The sequence below is a fragment of the Trichechus manatus genome, unplaced genomic scaffold (assembly GCF_000243295.1).
Source record: "Trichechus manatus latirostris isolate Lorelei unplaced genomic scaffold, TriManLat1.0 scaffold00007, whole genome shotgun sequence".
Taxonomy (NCBI): Eukaryota; Metazoa; Chordata; class Mammalia; order Sirenia; family Trichechidae; genus Trichechus; species Trichechus manatus.
This window is the reverse complement of record NW_004443943.1, coordinates 10,592,942-10,616,073: the sequence shown is the minus strand read 5'-3', so window position 1 is coordinate 10,616,073 and position 23,132 is coordinate 10,592,942. Positions and strand designations below refer to the sequence as shown.

General features: G+C 36.3%; 1 protein-coding gene across 7 annotated transcripts in view; it reads right to left on the bottom strand.

Annotated features, from left to right (window-relative positions):
* Nucleotides 1-15,359: 15,359 nt before the first annotated feature.
* PCDH15 (protocadherin related 15) overlaps nt 15,360-23,132 on the bottom strand; it is an 803,588-nt gene continuing 795,815 nt past the window's right edge. For 3 of the 7 annotated variants that reach the window (XM_004369889.1, XM_004369890.1, XM_023739512.1), the window contains 2 exons: nt 19,208-19,316; nt 15,360-15,911 (listed from right to left, as the gene is read on the bottom strand). In XM_004369889.1, the coding sequence (XP_004369946.1) occupies nt 15,360-15,911; nt 19,208-19,316 (661 nt within the window). Of the gene's footprint in view, nt 15,912-17,333; nt 18,189-19,207; nt 19,317-20,077; nt 20,149-23,132 lie in introns of those variants that run through there. The other 4 variants (XM_004369888.1, XM_023739499.1, XM_023739508.1 and 1 more) reach the window with 3 other exon arrangements.

Below are 23,132 nucleotides of genomic sequence, written 5' to 3'. Positions count from 1 at the left end.
TAGTGCTGAGATAGAGAGCCCAAGGAAGACTCTCTCCCCCTGGTCTGAGATTCAGACCATTTTGGAGAGGGTATAACCTGTACTCCTTTATGGCATAGAAGTTGCTGTGATGTCACAGTGGTGAAATGTGCTAGAAATCTGCCCTCTTGGTGTTAGCTGGTAATTTTCCCTCTAGGGTGTTGGAGAAAGCTGTTCACAGGGAGGTGTCTCACTGGAAGCACTCCGTTAAAATCTGCCCCAGAGAGATGCTGAGAGAGGTTGCAGATGCCAGGTGCTGCTGAGGGCTATGCACTGGAGGAACTGGGCATTGAGAAACTAAAAGCATTACAGAAGCCTGATGCTTAAGAAGCTGTAAGTGCTGTAGGAAGCTGGGACTAGAGGAGCCACCCACATTGCAGAAGGCAGACACTGGGGAAGCTATATGTTGCAGGAGCCAGAAACTGGAGGAGCAGTGTATGCAGTAGGGCCTGGATGCTGGAGAAGCCCACACTGTGGAAGCCTGCCAAGTAAGCATCGGGGGAATCAAGGAACAGAACTTTTTTTCCTGATATGTCTCTCCAGTGCCCTCTAGTGACAAATATTGATGTCTTGCTATCTAGAACAGAAAAAGAAAAAAGTAAATAATAAAGGGCCCAGATCCATTTTTGCAAGAGACAAAAAGGGTAAATTTGGATATGAGAAGCAATAAATCAATAATTGCTAAATACCTGAAGAAGAAAAGAAATTTAACAGTATGGTAGGCAGAATAATTACCCCCCTACACACACACAAGTTGCCCATGTTCAAATCCACAGAACCTGTGAATATATACATTACATTAAGGCTACCAAACCTGTTGCTGTCGAGTGGATCCCGACTCATAGCTACCCTATAGGACAGAGTAGAACTGCTGCATAGGGTTTCCAAGGAGAAGCTGGTGGATTTGAATTGTCAACCTTTTTATTAACAGCAAAGCTCTTAACCACTATGCCACCAGGGCTCCACATTAAGATTAAGGACCTTGAAATAGGGAGATAATCTATATTATCCAGGTAATCCCAATCTCCTCACATGCATTCTTAAAATTGGAAAAACTTTTCTCACTGTGAGCAGAAAGATGTGACAAGAGAAGAAGGGTCATAGAGATACAACATTGCTGGCTTTGGAGATGGAGGAAGGAGGCCAACAGCCAAAGAATGTGGGCAGCCTGGAGAAGCTGGAAAACCCAATGACACAAATTGTCCCCTAGAGTCTCCAGAAACGGATGCAGCCCAGATGACACCGTGATTTCAGCCCAGCAAGACCCACTTTGACCACTTATCTACAGAACTGTAAGATAATAAAAAATTGTATTGTACTAAGTCATTAAGTTTGGGGTAATTTGCTGTAACAGCAATAGAAAACTAATATACTTGGATTTTAACATTGAACTTCAAAAAAATTTCTGTTGCAGAGACAAAAACCTAAACAATAGCCTTATCAGTCAAATATGTTACCTCAAAATATCAATTAAGACTCCTAATTAATAGAATGACAATGTCATCATATGGTGTTAATGAGAATAACTTTCATGTCATTAACTGTTAATCAGAACTGTGAAGTGTCTCGAATTATGCAATTTACAAGCTAATAAGCTAGTCTGTTACAGTTTCATGGACGTAGGCAGAAGACATGAGACTCTAGGTCAGAGACAAATTATTTTGTTACCCATGGCACAACAAGTAGCATGAGTACTATGCCCCACAAATCCCATGGTTGTCATGTAGAGTAGCCCAGTAGATGTTCATGCACAGTGGGTCTATACCATAGTCACAGAACACTGAAGCAAATCTGTGAGGAAACTTTACCTCATCCCTCAAGGTTGCTCACTGCATACACAACCATGAAAAATGGTCCAGATAAAGAGGATTCAGGGCCTTGAATTCTTGGCATATGCTACAAAAATTTGCAGGGATGCTCAGGGCCGATTGTCTTTCTGAACAATCTATACCTAAGCCTGGTGTGCTCTTGGCTGAATATTAAAACCACAGTAGTATGCCAATCCATTGGCCATTCTAATTAATCTTACTGACAGAGACTGGGATCAAATGTGTCAGATAGTATTTAATTAATTAAGGCTACTGTCAATAGGATTTGAAGCAGAATGATGAGACAACCTATGTTTTGCCTATAATCATGCCACCCATTGCGGTAAAGAAAGAATTGTCAAGACAAAATCCCCAAATTTAAAATAGGTCTATGTAATTCCACCTCTTTGTTCTGTTTGTTACTCAAAGTGCACAAGAGGAGATGACTCTTTCTGGGGGTACAGCTTCATTTAGTGACCAAACTGCCCTATTAAGGTGTGTGGAGTAGGAGGAAATGAGGGAGATAAAATTATAAATGTTTTTTAGTTGATTTTTGAGGAGGTCATCTAATGCTCAACAATTCCAGATGTCTGAGGGAGGTAGAGAGCACAGAGTGCCTGTAGAATTCCTTGAGTCTCAGCTCTTCGTTGGATAACATTTTCTACAAAAGGCCCACCATTGTCAGACTATAAGTAATCCAGAAAACAGAGACATGGCATAGATTAGTTTCAAGGCCCACAACATTACAGCTGGAATCAACTAATTGAACTGGAACAGCAGCACTGTAATCTGAAAACATGTCAATAGCGGAAAGGCACCTTAGAATCAGTACCTCTTGCCATCTAGGTAACCCCAACTCATGATGACTCCATGTGTGTGAGAATAAAATTGCGCTCCATAGAGTTTTCAATGTCTGATTTTTCAGAATAGATCAGCAGGGCTTTCTTCTGAGGCAGCTCTCGTGAATGCCAACTTCCAACCTTTCAGTTAGTTGATTCCGACTCATTGCAACCCTATAGGACAGAGGAGAACTGCCCTACAGGGTTTCTAAAGTCTGCCTGGTAGGTTTGAACTGCTGAGTTTTTGATTAGTACAAACACCAATTGCCTTTGAGTCGTTCCAACTCATAGAGACACCATGTATGCGGAGTAGAACTGCATGCCAAAGGATTTTCAAAGCTGTGACCCTGAGAGGCCTTTCTTTCGAGGCACCTCTGGGTAGGATCAAACCACCAATCTTTTGGTTAGTAGCTGAGCATTTAACCATTTGCACCACCCAGGGACTCGTATCTACATCCCTTGTTGTTGTTAGCTGCTGTTAAGTTGGCCCTCGACTCATGACGCCATGTGTTACAGAGTAGAATTACTCCATAGAGTTTTTTTGTCTGTAATCTTCACGGAAGTGCATAGCCAGGACTTTTCTTCCACAGAACCTCTGGGTGGTTTTGAACGGTCAGTCTTGCAGCTAAGCCGAGTGTTACCCAGGGACCCTTTATAGCCCCTGTTGTTGTTATTGTTCATTGCCTTCAAGTCTATTCTGACACATGGTGACCCTGAGTATGCAGAGTAGAACTGTACTCTATAAGGTTTTCAAGGCTGTGAACTTTGGGAAGTAGATCTCCAGGCCTCACTTTCAAGGCCCGTTTGGATGGGTTTGAACTGCTAACCTTTCAGGTAGTAGTCAGCGCTTAACCATTTGTATGACCCAGGGACTCCATCTATAGCCCCTAGAGGGGGGTTAAAAATCTAATATAATCAGTCTGTTAGGAATGGGTAAGGCCAATGCCCCATGCAATGTGTCTTCCTTCATGGCAAGAAAAATGGAACAAGATTTGGCAGGAATCATAAATTTGGTATGCAGTGGTGGGTGCTATATCAAGACTATAGTTCAGCAGAAAATTGACTTTTACTGTGGGTATGTACATGAATGACCTAGACAGTCTGATCAGCAGTGCTAATTTTTTCCACAATTTGTGGCCCCAAAGAGGGGAGTCTTTTATCTGCTAGTCTATAATCTTCCAGCTCCAGAGTCAGTGAAAATATAACAAGGCTTATTAAGTGGAGTACTTGTAGAGTTATGAGAATAGCCTTGAGTTCTGCCTACTGAGTTGAGTGACTACGTTCATTTTCAGTTCTGTACAGCTGGCGCCAAGTTTGAACAGCAGCAGCAGCCCAGGGGGCACCACTGGGTTTCAGCTTAGCTGAAGTTCAGTGAACCAGGCGCACACATTTAGGGAAATTTCTGAACTGAGGGCCTCATTGAGTCAGTGACTTTGTTTCAAGTGGTGAAGGGGAAATAAGGTTTCCCTCAAGGGGGCAGCTGTGATTCCTTTATGTAAAACCAAGATGGTGCTAGGTCCAGTCTGCTTCACCCTTGAATATACTATCTTAATTAGACTAGCAGGCCTGTTGGGCCCATTCGTTGTTAGTCACTGGACGTGATTGGGGAAATCCAGCCAGAATGTCACAAGGCCTTCATGATTAGGCATTCATTAAGAAAAACAGAGAGAGAGACTTGGATCCTGTTTCAGGCAGGTGGTGCTGCTGTACTGAGAAGTAGCCTCTCTGAGCAAGTTTTTAATTAAAACTATTATATTCTTTTCTCCGGGGATCTTTTTGTTGTTGTTTGTTAGACACATGAGAAGGGGCAGAGATCATCTCTCTACAGGTTGCAGTTCCAGAAGACAAGGACCTTCTCTGACACTTTGTGACTATTTACCTTATAACAGTCTAGTTACGTAAAACATATTAATACCAGTTACCCATTTTTACACAACAATAAACTGAATTGACCTAAACAGCCCCACTCATCCTTCATTTGGATTCAGGCACTATTTTTATTTATTTTTTCCCCAGTGGGAACTTGTGTTAGAGGGTTCAACAGCTGCCTGATTTCTGGAGGAGAATGCAGGGGGAGGGCGTGTTAAGTCTGAGTAGGATGGCTGGGGGCTGGGGAGGCTGTTTGTTTCCTTTGGCTCCTCACCACCTCATCCACAAGTACCAGGGCTCTGGAGCCTCTTCCCCCCTGCCCGGCCCTTTGCATGCTATCTCCCTTGTAGTCGGAGGAATTGGCCATCCTTGTACCTTTGGAGGAAACCCTGGTGGCATAATGGTGAAGAGCTATGGCTGCTAACCAAAAGGTCGGCAGTTCAAATCCACCAGGCACTTCTTGGAAACCCTGTGGGGCAGTTCTGCTCTGTCCTATAGGGTCTCTATGAGTCGGAATCTACTCAACAGCAATGGGGTTTGGTTTTTTTGGTACCTTTGGCGCCCTGGTGGCACAGTGGTTAAGAGTTTGGCTGTTAACGAAAAAGTCAGCAGTTTGAATCCACCAGCCGCTCCTGAAAACCCTATGGGCAGTTCTACTCTGTCCTATACGGTTGCTATGAGTTGGAATTGACTCGTCAGCAGTGGATTTGGTTTGGTTTGGTACCCTTGGGGAGCCCTGGTGGCAAAGTGAGTAAGAGCTTGGCTGCTAACCAAAAGGTCAGCAGTTCAGATCCACCAGCCGTTCCTTGGAAACCCTATGGGGCAGTTCTACTCTGTCCTATAGGATCACTATGAGTTGGAATGGACTCAACGGCAATGACTTTTGGTTTTCGTACCCTTGTTGGCTGTCTTAGTACACAGGCTATGTCCCAGTACAACAGAGCCAACTGTTCTCCACCCACTAGACCTTTAGAATAGTAACTTAAATACCTGTTTCTAACAGAACTATAATAATTTGAATCCTTCTTCTTCCCAAAGTTATACAACATTCTTGGCTATTTTGTAAAAGCAGCTAGAGTTGGGATGGAGAGAGAAAGTGGGATTGGTGGCAGGGAGACAGATCACAGCTCCAAGCCAATAGCAAATCCTTGAAATTACTTTTGGTTTTAAGTAATCGCTTGTGCTCGTCAAATGAACTTCCAGCACTATGGTTAATTCAATTACTGAAATCGTTTATTTCATCTATGCGGATGCTTTGACTCAGCAGCCATAGCCATACTGCCTTTAGGCTGAGGCCACAAGGTTGGCTGCTCCTTGGTTATTAAAACACCCCTATCTCTTCCCAAGAGGAAGAGAGTGATCAACAACTCGTGTGCTATTTGGGTGGCTTGTTTCAATCCTCCTTTCACCCCTCAGCCTTATTAACTGGTAGGAAGTGGGAGGCCCTTAATCTTCCCCCTCTCACCCACTTCTTGAGTGAGAGAATTCACTGCCATATTGATGAGAATCTTCTCACATCCGATAACCCATCCCACTGGGGCCTTGTACTTCTTGGAGGCATATCTTTGTCAGCATTCCATTCTCATCAACAAAACTGTCAAGAACTATGGAAGTTCTGGGATTTTTACTCTACCTGCAAGCTAACAAGATAATCTGTAACTGTTTCACGGATGCTGATGGGAGACAAGTGACTCCTGGGTCAGAGGGAAAGACACATGGCAGAGCATGACCATGATGTTGTTACCAGTTTCTGATTCCTCCCTAGTATCACAGAGACAACATAGAGGCAGTAAGTTTGCATCTCAGCTGAGGAATTTATCACTTTTATAGCAATTCTAAACAAGTTGCTTTTTGTGGGAGAGAGGTATGTTAGGGATGTTTTGTCATCCCTCTAGAATGTTTGCTTTAAACACAATCTTGGGAAATGGCCCAGGTAAAGAGCACACCTTATGCTCTTGGTATAATCAGCAAGAGCATGCAGGAATTATCAGGGCTCAAGGTGTACTGCCTCTCCCAACAATGTGCAAGAATATATATTTTTTTTAATAATTCAATTTCTTTCTTTCTTTTTCTCTTGGCTGTAATCTTTTTTTTTTTTTTTTCCTTGAACTTTAGATGAAGGTTTACAGAACAAACTAGCTTCTCATTAAATAGTTAGTACATATATTGTTTTATGACACTGGTTAACAACCCCATGACATGTCAGTTCTCTCCCTTCTCAACCTTGGGTCCCTATTACCAGCTTTCCTGTCCCCTCCTGCCTTCTAGTCTTTGATCCTGGGCTGGTGTGCCCCTTTAGTCTCGTTTTGTTTTATGGGTCTGTCTAATCTTTTTGGCTGAAAGGTGAACCTCCGGAGTGACTTCATTACTGGGCTAAACGGGTGTTTGGGGGCCTTACTCTCGGGGTTTCTCCAGTCTCTGTCAGGCCAGTAAGTCTGGTCTTTTTTTTTGAGTTAGAGTTTTGTTTCACATTTTTCTTAATAATTCAGTTTCTAGTTAAGAATTTCCATTCCTCCAACCTGACAGGAATGGTTTAATCTAACCACTTTCAAGGTTCTCTTCCTTTTTGCTTCCTTGAGGTCATGTTAAGATTTTTAGACCTTGCTAAATGCAAAGATGAGAGTGTCTAATACTGCCATAACAAAAAATACCACAAGTGAGTAGCTTTAAAGAATTGATTGTCTCATGGTTTTAGAGGCTAAAAGTCCAAATCAGGGCATCGGCTCTAGAGGAGAGTCCGTCCTTGCCAGCAGTCCCAGGTGTTCCTTGGCATTTCTTGGCTACGTGTACATGTATCTTCACATGACATCTGTCTTCCTTTTGTGTGTGTCTGTGTCTATTCTGCTCTTTTTCATAAGACACCTTTCAGAGGGGATTAGGTTGCTCTATCTTGATTTAGTCTAGAAATGATTGTGATTTTTTTTTTAACGAAGCCACTTACTTCATTTAAGATATTATTTGGAAAATGTGGCTTCATTCTTCAATGCTATTCCTTAAACATGAATATTTTTGTGTTTACATTTCATTTAATTCTGATTTCAAATATTTTCTTATAGATTTACTCTTGTATAAAATTGCTACTCACTTTTTATAATAGTTTATTAATAACTAAACAGTCTTAAAGAAATGCTTCCAGTCTAATTATTATTCTTTCACATGAAATACCAAAAAAAAAAAAAAAAAAAAAAGGCAGTAGTGACTTATAGGTCAAAAAGCAAAGGGAATTACCACAGTTAATTTATTTTGCCAAGTTAAGTAGCTTTAACAGGGAAAGGTACTGACAGGGCTGGTTTTTTCTGCTGTTGTTAGAGCAGGTGAAGTAATCCAAGAAGTCTGACTCTGGATTTAAAAATAACTGGTGATATGCTGGAGCCGGCCCATACTGGCTTGCAAGACCCTAAATTTTCAGGAATTTGACAAGCTGGTTATTAAATCATCAGTAGCTTGAAATCAAATATGATGCACAAATCTGCAAACATAAGAAATCATGTTTGTGTGTGTGTGTTTCCTGGAGAGCTGGTTTGCCAGCATACCCCTGAAAAATAACACTTGTATCTACCTTTATCCGAATCTATGAGTATGAAATGCTAATTACTGGACTTAATTAGGCTACGTTAAGCAAGCAGTTATGGTCATGGCATATTCTTCATATTTTTACCTACCTTGTAAGAGCCTGTTTCATCGGTTTAAAAAAAAAAAAACAAAAAAGCTGCTAGATTCAGGCTAGGATTTCAAGGAAAAAAAAAACACATCTATATTCTGAAGAAATAGGTCTGAGTTTACAAATGCCATCATCAGCAAACAGCACAGCTATAGAGCTGTGAAAATTGCAGAACTTTACAACCATGCCTTTAATTAAAGTAGGATTAATAGAAATCTGTTGGCAGGAAAGAATGCTGGTGAAAGTAGAAAATACTCTGGCAGCCTACCTTTCCAGCAGTCTTTGTAAGAAAGATTGCTAACAGGGTGACGGAGTTAGTGACTTAAACACTTGAAAATCTTTTAGAGGAAAGGCTGATGCTTGCAAGCTTTGCAAGAGGGTATTGAGAAGCAAATAAAAAAAAATTGAATGACTACAGCTAAGCCAATATATCAGAGAGTGTACTCTTTGTAAAGACCCCTGGGATGGGAGGGGAACTTCTCTCAGGTCTTCGTAACAGGTAAAACTCTAATGCTCTTCAATAATCGTTTTTAACTTTATGCACACTATTAATCTTGTTAGTAATCCTATTTTGCTTTTTTGATCTGACAGCTGGGGAGATTAGAGCTAAATGTGTAGCTTAAATAACTAATGGATTGAATCATGGGACTCCTATGTCTGGGTGCTAATTTAAGCCCTACCCTTACATTTTCCCTATCTTTATTTTCTCTTTGTTTCATTCCCTCAACCTTACTTCCCCCTTGTAGTCTAAGTATTTTTGTAAGTCACCATAAGACCCATTTGTTTGGAAATGGGGTATAAATAAATAATAAGAAGCAGGAGATTGCAAAGCACAGCAGCTGGTTTTGTAAAGCACAGTTGCATTTGTCAAGCTGGCTTGTTTTCAGGGTGATATCATGCCATTACTTCAGCTTCTGCTCAAAATGGCCCTAGGACTTTTATCTCCAGACTCATTTTATAAACATGGAAAATGAATCACAAAGGTTGGGATACGACCAATACAACAGAAACATGAATGACAAGAATCAAGATTTATCCTTCAAACCATCCTGCAGATCCAAAAATTGGGAAATGACTGGATAATGAAGTGGTGATAGTTTAGGACCCAAATTGTTCCCACCCTCATGTCAAGATCAATGGTTCTTTGGGTAAACTAGTCTCCCAGTAGCAAGGACCTAATATGAACCTAATGATGTTTTATAGATACTTATTTCTACCCTGCTCAAAAGCAAGTTATGGCTATGAAATCTCAAGTATAATGTTAACATAAACAAGCCTTTAAAAATTCATTTTTAAAGCCATTCAATAAACATGCCTTACTTTTAAAAGACATACATCTGTTACACCAGAAACATACTTTTAGTAAATTATCTTTTAGTATACTATCTTGATGTTGTATGAGTGGGTACATGTACCTCTGGAAAAATAATGTAGTGATTGCATCATGCACAAAGTCAAAAGCACCTTAAGTAACTGATACTGATGATGAATTCAAAAGTTAGATAAAATTATATGACAAGTGAGAGCCTAAAAAGGCAATATTTAGGTATTACTTTATGTGAATTTAAATCTGTATATGTAACTTAAGTACCAATTTAAATATAAGTAGACATTTACTTGTATCATTTTATATATAGTCAAGATAGCCAAAATTAATCTGTCTCCTCATTGGACCCTATCTTATATTTTTATAGGGTTAGAGAAAGCAGAATCTTTCATAGGATGTGGCAAGACAAGTAAATCTGATTGTGGATAGAAATTAAAGAGTAAGGAATACAGGGTCACAAGTTATGAAGTTTCAGAACTACCTTTTGTCAGGGTGCTCATTTATGTAAATCTTGCTGCTGAGATTAAGTAGAAAGAACAGGTAGCTTAGGCTAGATTTTCATAAAAACCTAGTCTCTTTCACAGCAAATCCAAAAGAGCCATTGTTAATTCAGCAATTATCCTACATGAAAGGTGTATTCAGGATAAGAATTTAGATTGAAATGGGACATATTTTAGGACAAATTTTTTAATGTTCCCTCATATTCACAGTTACAAAACTCCTGAACTTTCTTCCTTGTGGCACAGGCTTTACATGATGCTTATTAATAGTGACTTCAAAAAAAGTGCAGGAATTCCAATGCAGAAGAAAAATATTATAGGTCTCTTATATTACTCTTTAAAAATGTACTTTAATTAGTACCATGGGAAATGTTTTTCTTATTATTTAGAATATCTCCTACGTGAAATAGATAAATAAAATTGTCATTGGCATTCAGGCAGTAAATTATTAGTATCTGGTCATATTTGAGATTATGAAGGCAGATTTCTAATGTTTTATCTTCTACATAAAGCATTATAGAGATCCAAAATATGTTCAGATTAAATATCTGACTTTATCTCTTAACTGAAGGAAGCATTATTATTATTGCCATTTTCCAATAGGGCAACTTGTGAAATGACTTGCCCAAGGTTACAAGTGACAGAAATAGAATCAGTTCATTCTATTTAATGCAACTCTTCTCTCAGCAACTGTTGGCTATGTAAGGACGTGTGCTGCGTACTGGAGCTACGGCGATATCTGTGCATAAGCAGAGCAGAAGAGCAGAGGGGCAAGAATTCTCTGTATTCAAGATGATTGCTTTAGAAAATGTATCCCCCTCAATCTTAAGAAACGCTATGGGATAGGTCTACTCTGTCATATAAGGTAACTATGAGTTGAAATTGGAGGGCATACAACAACAACAATCCTGATTGTTTGAAAAGAAAAACATTTGAAAACATACCATTAGCTACATTTTACAGTTAGGCAACTGCATGTGGCCAGGCAAATATGAGCACATTTCAGAGGGATGAGAGGAGAGGAGAGATGAATGTAAAAACATGGTAGGAAGACCCTAGTTAGATATCTTCTCTGTAATATAGTTGATAATAGGTAGGTAAGTAGATAGATAGGTAAGTAGGTAGATTAGGTAGGTAGGTAGATTAGATTGATAGATGTATATGAGTCTCTAAAACATCAGACTCAAATATATTAAAAGACATAATTTAACTTAGTGGTGACTAAGTTTTTTGACATACTCATGCTGTCATTTAGCATTTTTATGAACATTATGGATTGATTAAATGTGAAAATATTAGTGTTTATAAGATTATAAAAATTTTTCAATAAATGGATAGGTGGTATGTTAAGAAAGACAGTTGCCATTCTTAGAACTTGGTGTCATGTGTACATTACTGAAATGAGGAAAAAAGAAAAAAAAACTGATGGGAGTTTTAAAACATACTTCATTTCTCCACATTGTTCTAAGAGGAGGTATAGCAAGCTTGTCTTACTATTACCAGACTGAAATACCAAACATGTAAATGGGAAAATAGTTTCTGATTTTTATCCCCACTTGACAGAATAATAAGAAAACATTTTTCAAATGGAATTTATTTTCAAAACATTGTGTAGTGAATAACAATGTATTTTAACTTTAATTCATATTCTTCATACAGTAACATAATATTTGTTAAGGAAGGATAGGTGTTTAGATAAAGAAATTGGGAAAGCAATTCATGTGTTGGTAATTTTCCAAACTGTAGATAATGTTCAAGTCTTCCATGTATGTGCTTAACTTACCACATGCTTAAAGTAGATTGTAATAGAAGAAATACCAATCTGAAAAGTAAAGATTGTTATTATAGAGATCAAAGTCAACAAATGCAAAAAAGAAAAAAAAAATGGAACAGACTAGTTCACATTATCCATTGTCATTTGGCAATAAGGAGAAACTATTAATAAAAAATAATCAAGGTCCTACGTATTATTTTGAACTCATCCCTCAGCCTTATCTCTGTGTTATTTGCAGGCATCAGTAGGCATCTGCCCTGAGAATTGATTATTAGCACTTTCTGCCTATTTTTACTAATTAATTGAAGTGGTAAATAAGTCCCACTTACGGTATAAAGGGCAGAGCGTGAAGCAGAATAAGAGAAAAAGCAAGATTCATGAAATGAAAAAAGAAATCTTCTCTAAAGAATCAATATTAAATTTTTTTCCTGGCTGTATGACAGATAAAGGTTATTAACAATATTTTTATAGTAGCTACCATATTCCATTTGGAAGAACCACTTAGAATAATGTGTTTTTACATCCCTTTTAATAATGTGGTCTAATAACGTAAATGACATATCACATATAAAATTCAAGGCAGTATTTTCTTCTGTATTTTAAAAAGATGCTTTTGGCCAACCTACAGTTGTAATTCTATGACAACTCTCAGAGTGTGTAATTCATGAAAAAGACAAGTCTAGAGAGAGAGATAGAAGATTATTATCTGTGATTTGATAGGCATTGAGTCACAAATGTCCTATGTCATCTTGGCCATATTGTCTCATTCTTCTTCCCCTTGTTCTTCATGCCCAAAAGACTTTTCCTGAAATCAACAGCTTTAGCAATAATATAGTCATTATCAGTCTGTTGTCGTCTTAATTGTCCAAGATCTGCTGTTTCTTCTGCCTGGTTGAAAGCTGGTGCTGATAAAGAACAAAAGAAATTCCTATACTATCTAGAAAAAATAGCCACCAATTTCTTTATAAAATTCACATAGAAACATCATTTATATGAAGTATTCTTAAGATTAAACATATTTGTGTATCTTCCCTGGGTTCCACAGTTTTAATCCTGAGTCAGGGTTTTATACAATAGTGAAAGTTCTGTCAAAATAACTGTTCAAGCAGTCCAGATTTATTTATTATTATTTTTTTCTATTGTGTATACTGTCCAAATATACCCTCCAAATATTGTATTTGGCTGTTCTGTGTACATACTATGTATTTTTATAATATTAATTGAGGAATAGATTAACTTCATGATTTTTTTCATTAAAACAATCAACTGGAAATTGTTGAAATATGTCTGCTAAGTATCATTTGATGTTTTTCACATTTCCTTGTAAAAACTGAACTTTAAAATACTGTGACATCTCATATATCAGGGCATTAGTCTTCTGCCAACAGCAGATTTCCAGAACAGTGCTCAGATCCCAACAGTGAGCAAAGAAAGCTTCAGAGAATCACAGAACTTTTGCCTAAATCCACATATTTGATCCCTATTCAGTCTTAATAAATTTGCAGTAATAGCAAGCAAAATAAACAAGAAACACAAACTTTTATCCCTCCAGGGAGCAGTAAGTTCAAAGATAGATCTTAGAGAGAGTTACAATAACTAAGTAAAATTTCACAGCCTGAAGTTTAAGGCAAAAAAACATGGAGCGTATGCAGAGAGAATATTACGAGATGCGAACTGAGATGACCCTTGTCATCAAGAAAATATTATTTTCAGAGCTCTCTGAGTGAGTAGCAAAATATAACATGCTTAGTCTAACTTCCATCCAAAATATTTTATACTTAAAAGAATTGCTTTGCTGCTTGAGGGAGAAAGTCTCGGGTATAAAGAAAGTTCAATGGCATAGATCATTGCTTCTCAAAATGTAACATGCCTACGAACCACCTGGGGATCTTGTGAACATGTGGATTCTCATTGAGTAGGCCTGGGGATGGGGGCAAGATGCTCTGTTTTCAACAGGTTCCCAGTTGGTGCTGCTAGTGTTTCAAGCAAGGGGGTAGAATGCATTGACTCCTAATAATGACAGATAAATGAGACGTTACTGCACTTGATCTCAATTATTTTTTTGAAATCTGAAATAAAAACATATAAATGCATCTACTCGTGTAAGTTGGAAGGCTTATGTTACTTACAATTTCATTCACTTGGAAATAAGGGAATAGTATTGTAACAAAATATTTTTAAAATGTGAAATGTGAGAGGAGAATAAATAATAGCAGTGCATTATTTAGTCTTTCAACCATTTAATAAGCATGCATGAGAGAATTTTATTGAAATCTGAACTTGGCCAATACTGTGCAGAATTTGAGGTGAGTTATAGCTATATCATACTAACTAATGTTCAATAGGATTCTGGATTCTTTTAAACGTTATTGTTTCATCCTTTTTATGTCTGGTGACGTAACACGCAAGGCAAACTTTTTTTTTTTAAGAATATTTTGTTTTAGTTTCTATTAATGCTGAAACACTGTGCTTTGCTCAATGATGAAAAATCACAACAATGTTCTTTGATAAAAAACGTTCAGGCAATCACTTTCGAGTTTTGCACTTTACGCACATAAATATTATGTGTTGAAATAGTCTATAAATAAACCAGAGCTGGGAGAAGTTAAATACATTTGAAATTATAAATTTATAGCCTCTTAAGGCATTTTACATATTATATAGCTTTCTGACCCTGCCAATTCCTTTATGCTGACTTTATAAAATATTCGTGCCCACTCTGACCTTACCATGTCTTCCTTACTGAAACTGTGGTTCTAGGTGCATTATTGTCTATTTGACCCCTTCCCACCTTTCACTGAGAGTGAAATTTTTGTGACGCTTTCAACAATTCTTTAACTTTGAGTGGTTAAGTTAAATCATCTACTATAGTATGGATAGATTGGGGTGGGGGAGGGGCAGGGCACCAGAGAAAATTGTAGATGAAGCAGACATGACTTCAAGTGTTCCTTAAAAGGTCAAAATATACCCACGTAAAAATCTAAAAAACTTTATATGGAACAATAAGGAAAATATGTTCATGACTGAAAATAATTTACAGAAGATTCCCACATTTACTATTACAATCATAAACTCTGCAATTCTTTCATTTAAAACGTCAGGATGGTATACACAGTAACTGTATAAACTTGTTTATTACCTGTAAAAATCTTCCAAAATAAATTTTTCCCACTTGCTTATGGAAAGTAAAATTGCAGGTACCCAAAAAAGTGCTGTGAAGCTAGAGATGAAGTACATTTTATGTAAATCAACAAAATGTAAATGATTACTTAGTAAATTATTTCTTGTTTATTAAAACAAAATTAAAAAAAACAAAACTTCTAAATATTATGATATGTTATTTAGTGAATTGAAGGTCTGTCCAAAAAGATTTTCCAAGAAGAAAAATTAATTGATATAAACGTGAGTGCAAATTTGTCTCCTTTTTAAACTTTAAAGCATATTGTTCAAAGTTTTAGCTTGTGTGCATGATATAAATTTCATACATTGTTTTCTCAGTGACAATAGAAAGCACAGTTTTTTACAAACTTACGTAACAATTAAAATAACTTTTTAAAAATTGGTCACAATTTTGTCATTGGTATATGGAGGTTGTTCCAAGGGCCCATCCAAAGCTCCTCGTCATCTGACTGAGTATGGTCACTAAGGAATTCCAAAGGCTGCTTGATGTTCTTACTGTCAGCCATAGACTCCTGTTCAACTGCGCTTTTGAGTCTGTTCCCCAACAGCTTCACTGCTGTACTGTCAGTCCCCACAGGGCAAGGAGCAAATGTAACCAGAGACGGCCTTGTGTTCAGTTTCTCAGTAGAAAATGGCCCCTTTGATAATGTGTTCAGAGGGATATTTTCCTCATGCATCACTGCCAGCTTGTCTAGTTTCTTAGAGTGCCTCCCCATTCGGACAGGGGAAGTAACTTTTAAATTATCAGTGAGGCAGGCACGGCGGGTTCTCACCACAGAACCATTCTGTGCAATATATATGTTGCCATTGATACTACTGTGGATATTAGGATTGTGAAGACGGTTTCTCTGACATTCAGGAGCGCTGTCTTCTCCCGTTGAACTGCTTTCATACTCTCGATCAGCAACCAACTTGATCATTCTTTTTCTTGCCCACTGTCAAAATAAAAAACAATATGTGAATCATTACCTTAAGGATTTAAAACCATGAAGATCACAATGCATGTAAAATCCTAAACACCATCATTCAAAAAGCTATCAGAGGTTAAAAAAAAAGCTCAAGAGAGTTAGAGGCAAGCAATACTTTATCTTCCTACCAATTCTTCATTGGCTTTAGAGACAACAGCTTTTGAAAAAAGTATTGCTGAGTTTGGAAGTAGACATTTCAGGAAGCAGTTGTACTTTTTTGTAGCTCAATTTGCTGTTCTATTAAAAAAAGATATATTATTTATATTTCACTAGGGATCTGATCCATTTTTTGACAGCTGCTATTCTACTCCTGTAAGTTAAATTGAAGGAATGCACAGCATCAACATATTCTGTTCATACTATCACTTCATTTCCAATATATTAAAGATGTTTTCAAAATCACATGATTCTAGTTTCTCATTCTCCATTTTTAGTCAGCTTTTTGTATATTTTAATGTATTTATTCACTTGAAGTATCCTGGATTTCAGATTCACCCTACTTAGATATATGCTAACTTAAAATATCTTCCCAACCCCCATAATTTACATAGTAATACGCAAAAATGAAAGATAATTATTCTAAACTTTCCTTTTGCAGGCAACTGAAACACAGTGGATATTTTCACCATTTTTTTTCTTTTACTATTTTAAACAAACGCAAGATAGGACTGAATTTTGGGGAGATATGAACTATAACAGTTTATAGTAAAAACAAAACCATGCTTTCTAAATTCTAAATATATATTTCAAAATGATTGTGCTTACTTACCCAAAAAGAATATAACTGTTGCAATTTCATTTTCGTCTAAATACACTTTAACTCATATCCAGAACAGAAATATATATTTAAAAATATACTTCATTTAACTCCTAATATTTGAAAGTGTCAGATACCAATCTACTTGAACAAGTTCATGATATTTTTGATAATGCATTTGCCAGTGGAAATGTACATATATGCAATGCAAAAGTAGACTTTTAGGGATCTCATTTGTTGCAGCTAGTCCTAAGTATTTTGTGAAGATGATATAAAAAGCATCATATATATTCATCTCATCTATTCCAATAGGCAAGGCATCACTGAAATCCATAATGCCAACTTGCTTTTCAACAGAAATCTCACTGGAAAACTTTAAAAACTGACTAACTGATAGCATGTGTTCTAACTTACTAATAAAGCAAGGATTAGTCAGTTTTACCCTAATATTCTAATATACAAATCTATTTGGATAGCATATATATTCACTTTTCTGGCATGCTTCTGATTCTAAGTCAGATTAAAATTATGATCAATTTCCTCCCCTTCCAGTGTCATTTCAAAGCACACACAGAAGGCACTGCACACAAGAGCACTCATCACCGCAAAACTCCCACCTACTGTGATCTCATTTAAAGTGCTGTGTTGTAACCTTCAGAGTTTGCTCCTGGAGTCTTCTTCCGGTTTGCATTCTTGCTTGTGTCATACTCTGGCACCTGAAAGCCCCATGGACCTCCAGACTGACTCTCACTACTACTGCTACTACTGTCTGATTCTGATTCCCCTTCACGTTCCACACTTTCTTCCACAGAAGCTGATTCCACACTCCCCTCCTCCGTGACATCTTGAGCTTCAAGGTCTGTCGATTCTTCCACTGGAGCCAGTTCACTTTCCTCTTCTTCTGGGCGTTCTATTTCTTCTTCTACCTTAGTTTCTTCCTCTTGTTCTTCAAGTGGCTCCTTTTTTCGACCTTTGACTTCTTGAACCTTCTCAACAACGGGCTTTCTTCTGGCGAGCACAATGTTTTTCCTTGTCTTTTCTCCTTCTGATTCTGTGGATTCAGATTCTTCTGATTCAGGAGTAGAACTCTCCTCCGCCTCAGAGGGCGTCTCTGACTCGGATTCCTCTTCCGTAGTCTCAGATTCACTGAACTCGGATTCTGTTTCGCTGTATTCAGTGTAGTCTGAAGATTCCTCCTCTGATTCTACAGTACTTTCTGTAGCTTCATCTTGGTCCAGAGTTAGTTTCAAATAATCTTTATCTTCTTCCTCAAGGCGTCTCTGCCACTCTTCACCCTCGAGGTCGATGATGCCTCTTTTGTCAGCTAGTCCTTTCACTTTCTTAAATATCATTGGGAATATTCTGGCTCGCTTCCACGTTGTGTATGTAGGCTCAGCTGCTGGTGGTTTTTCAATAGTTACTACTTCTTCCTCCTCACTAGGTTCTATAATTTCAACTTTTGGTTTTTTAATTTTCTTTGGCTTTTCCTGAAAATTATGAAAATGCAATGGAAGTGTCAGCTTGAGGATGGTTATGGTGTGAACTTGTCCCACACAAATTAAGCAGAAATGTATTTGCAAGGTGATAGCTTCATGCCAGTTATATGACTGGTCTCAGATAACAATCACAAAATTCTCTACAGTTTATTCCCACTGCATGTAGACAGAGGGCAATCAAGAAAAAGTAAATTATTTTATTTTGGCTTATACTTCATAATACCAAAATCTAATGCTTTTTCATTTTTTTTTCTTATTCAAAATTTATTGTTTGTATCTCATATCAAAGGAGAAAAAATAATTAACTGTTGCCTCTTTCCTCCCTCACCACTACACTTTGGTTAATATATTTATGTGTTTTCTTTAACTAAGTTCTAACAATTTTAAATAATTCATGAAACTGACAGTTTATATGAATAGCTTATGTAAAAATTGAGTACTTTTTTAATTTTTAAAAAGTTAGAGCTACAATGCAATTCATTTATTATATTTTTTGGATAAATTTTTCAAGTAAATATCACAGGCAAAGTATAACAACTTGATAATAAGTCATGATAAATATAACATAAATTATATAAATCCTTCAAAAATATTAACGGCAATAATTTATTTTATTTTTTTGATGAGTGAAAGATGGAGACTATACTTTCTCATGACTTTTATTTATGATAGTATGGGAACAAAAGTAATCATTGTGTTGCAGAATTTTTTTTATAAATTTGATTCTAAGGTTAGCTTTATAGAGTAACATTTAGAATTTCAGAAAATACAAAGTTTACTGTATCTTTTTTCCAGATGTTTAAAATTTATAGAAGGAAATAATTAAACTTATATAAAGAAAGTCCCCCCATAGACAAGGCAATATAACGACCAACGCTGTTAAATTTATATAAGTACTAAGTGAATAGGGTTTCTGAACATCAAAATGTTCTATAGCCAGTTAGTCAAATAGGACAAAAAAAATATTGCTTTTGAATTGTTTTCTTATATTAGAAAATTATAGTAATTACCTCCTCCTCTTCATATTCCTCCTCAGCTTCACCAACCACCTCACCATACTCTTCTTGTCCAGTTGGTGGTAACAAACGGCGACGACTTCCATATTGAGGCATTTCATACCTGTAATGGAAACTTACAACTTTAAACAGTTTTTCATGTGGTCTGTGTAGACTCTACCATGAATGTTCTCTGTTTTCTTCTTTATCTTCATCATTCAATCAACAGATATTTATACAGCACCTATTATGTGTAAGGTGCCTTGTTAACTAGTTATGAAACTATAGGGTAATGACTACTACCTGCTGATCAATGTTTTTTGTCATAATAGTACCCTGGAATAACAATAAAGAGAGTTGGGTTATTTCAGATAGAAGTTTTACAGAGGCCAGGATGAGGAGAAAGGTTCATTGTTTCTTAATTACATTTTTCTATTATATCTTTAACAATTTGTTAACTGATATATATAGAAATGATTTCTGAAATACTTGCTAGTGGATTTTAAAATATGTTTACTGCATCTTAATTGCTGTTGACAAAAACTTGAAGCTGACCAGTCAGATAAAATATTAAACATCTCATAAGAAACAAATGGTGAATTCAGGAATTGAGCAAATATATTTGACTTCTACTTCCCATTTAAATAATTTTGAATAAGTTTTACCTCATTTCCAGAATTTCAACTAATATTGATACAGAACATCAATATAGAAATACTGCTCTGGTTAAATTCTAGTTAATAATATATACATTTTCAAAGATGAAACTGATGAAATGATATTTACAGAACAAATGTTAGTAATAATGATCACTTAGTACCTTCCCACTATTCAAAAAAAAAAAAATACAATTAAGATACTGGATAAAAAAGTCTGAAGATGTACCCATGCTCATAACTGTAATAATCTTGTCCATATTCCTGGCCAGGATCAATTCCAGACTCCATGGATAATTCCTATTGTTCAAAAGAGAAATTGCATTTGAAAACAAATTGTTAGCACATTTCAGCTCCAAGTCAGATTTCCACACCTAGAATTCGATGACTCACAAAACACTCCTGCCAAAATAACTTTAATTACAAATGTTAAACATATTTGAATATTTTTCTGGCTGTAATTATTTTATATTTAATATGGCTATGCTATTAGAAGTGAGAAAAAGAATTAAAGCCTCCATTTTTCCTAATGGTCAGTTAGGAATCTGTTAAAGATGACACCTGAGCATTTTCACTTGTTCTGGCATAACTTTTAAAACAAGCAATAGACACTTTATATTTAACTCTAGTATAACATATTATTAACAGAGCTTAGCCATGAGAAAAATTATGATATTTGTCTTCAGCATTGTTTCAATTTCCTGCTTTCCATTCAGCAAAAGCTATTCTTACGAAGGGATTTGATAACAATCATTTAGACATTAATAACAATTTAAGTTAATATGTAATATCACCTAAGGATGTTTACATTTTAAAACATACTCCTAATTCTGGATTTAAAGCATAAAAAAAAAAAAAAAGGAATTTGTGAGAGCAAAGACCTTTAATGGTCTTGGTTCCAAACTCTAGAATACAGATTTTGTAAAACTCTACTCTTACTAAAAAATGTGTTTCCTGAGATATACACATGACATTAATTTTCAATAACTTTAAATGCAATTCCTTACTTTTCTCTTGTTAATTCCATTTTAACTTGTTAAGTGTTTGAACGACGAAGATTATCCAAATTAATTTTGCAATGAAATAAGAGAAGGGAAGGAGGAAGTATAGCATCCATAGGAAAATGGTTGCTACTTATTTCCAAGATCATATGTTATTTATAAGAATTAATGTTGTTGATCCAGGTATAGTAATGAGCCAGGAAAACAAAACAAAACGCTCTCCTCTGAAGGCAACAACTATAAAAGGTATGGAAATTCACAGCCTGAATGACGGAATTGGACAATAACCCTCAGAGTTTTGCTTTGTTTGGCCAATATCATTTTAAAAAATTGAGTTAGCTGCCAATAATTTTAATCAGGAAATCTGGATTTTTGGCTTCTCTTGAAAAATAAAAAGATGAAACACTGTGGTCGCATTTTTAGATATAAAGAATCTAGTTGGTGATACTACTCTTTTACAGCAAGCATGCTCTCTCCTGGTCACCAAGTATCACAAACCATACTGTTTTACATATAAACCCATTGACATACTATCTAGCATCCTTTATTGTTTTACATCCACTAAACTCCATTAATTTACATTACTTCCCCGGATCTTACAGTCATTTAAGTTGGCAACCCCTCTACTATACCAGTTTACTATTTGATGACTTTACAGTTTACAGATGCCTTGTGACTTAATTATAATGGAATCCAATTTTGATGTTAAAACTGATTCAGTTCACCCCCTAAAACAACTAAAATTTAAAAAAAAAAAAAAAGATCATCAATACCATGTGTTAGCAGGGGTAAGGAGCTACTGAAACTCTCACGCATTTCTTACAAATTTGTAAAATCCTTTTGAAAATGTTTGTAAGACTAAAGTCAAACACATGCCTACCTCTTTTTCAACAATTAAGCTCAACAGAAGTGCTTACATTTGCACACCAAAAACTCTCTATTCATAACAGCTGAAAGCTGTAACCAGTGCAAATGCTCAGAGATAAACTATACAACAACATAGAAGAGTCCCAAACATAATGACGAGCAAAAGAAGTTAGTAACAAGCCAAATATATTATTCCATTTTTAGAACCTTCAAAACCAAACAAACTGATATGTGTGTTACAAGTAAGGTGAATAGTTAGGAGAAGGGAAAATAAAATCTGGGAGGTTACAAGAAGGGGCTTCTAGAGAGCTAGTAAAGTGTGCACTTTGTAAAAATTCATTTAGCTGCACAGTATGATGTGTACACTATTTTGTCTGTAGGCTTTATTTCAGCAAACAATGTTCATTATAGGATGTGAGGTTGAGAAAACTAAGAAAGATCAGTAAGAAACTGGGGCAAAGTTAAAATCTAAATTTAAATTATTCATACTAAATACTTAAAAAAAGAAACATGTTTCATATTGGTAAGTTTAAGCTTTAGTGACATTTAAAATCTGATATAAGAAAAGAGATGGAGAAAAGTTCTTCAAATGGTTTTTTGAAGTTAAATTTTAATCGCTTGTAATAGTAACAAAAAAGAAAAACAAAGTAAAATATTCAAGCAAATATTTGTGGAAATATAATGCAACTTAGTGAATTTCCGATTTTACAAGTTGGAATTGAAGCATTTTCTTTGATCTGCATTATAGACACATACTTTTATTTTTCCTAAAAAAAATAATAAGGCTCAACTTTTGCTGCCTACAATACACTTCTGGCATCAGATGACTTAAAAAATATAATAGAAGCAACAAAGGGACTCAAGAAACTCATTGAGATGGCCCTTGACTCAGTCAGTTGCTGTATAGTGCTTGGTGGGGTAGGAAGGATAGGAGCTGGCAGAAGGGAATAATCTGAAGGTTCACTGTTGGGAGGCTAGTGCCACCCATGACTGAAGGGCAAAGGATCATCCCTCCAGAAAAAACAACGAGGGAAGACCTAGTGGCCCTTAAGATTCCTGAGTCTGCCTGAATAGACAGTGGCGATGGTGGCTCTTTCTGCTGCCCCACTCAGTCCCTGTTGTCATCCTTTTCTAGGTGAAGCCTGACATTAGAAAATCATGCTGAGCAGCCTCTTCAAAAGTGATTCTATGTTTAGGAAAAAAAACCTCTTCTGTTATATTTAAAACTCATTTTTGCTTACCACTCAGAGAAGACAGAGAATTAACTCACTATCTTATTGACTGAAATATAAACACTTATACTAATGAAAACAAAAGCAATACAAATAAATTCCTTCGTACTATCTTGAAGCTGAGCTAGCACCTTATATATTCATGGATGTAGATAGAAATTTCTTTGAGAAGTAAGTTAAAGCT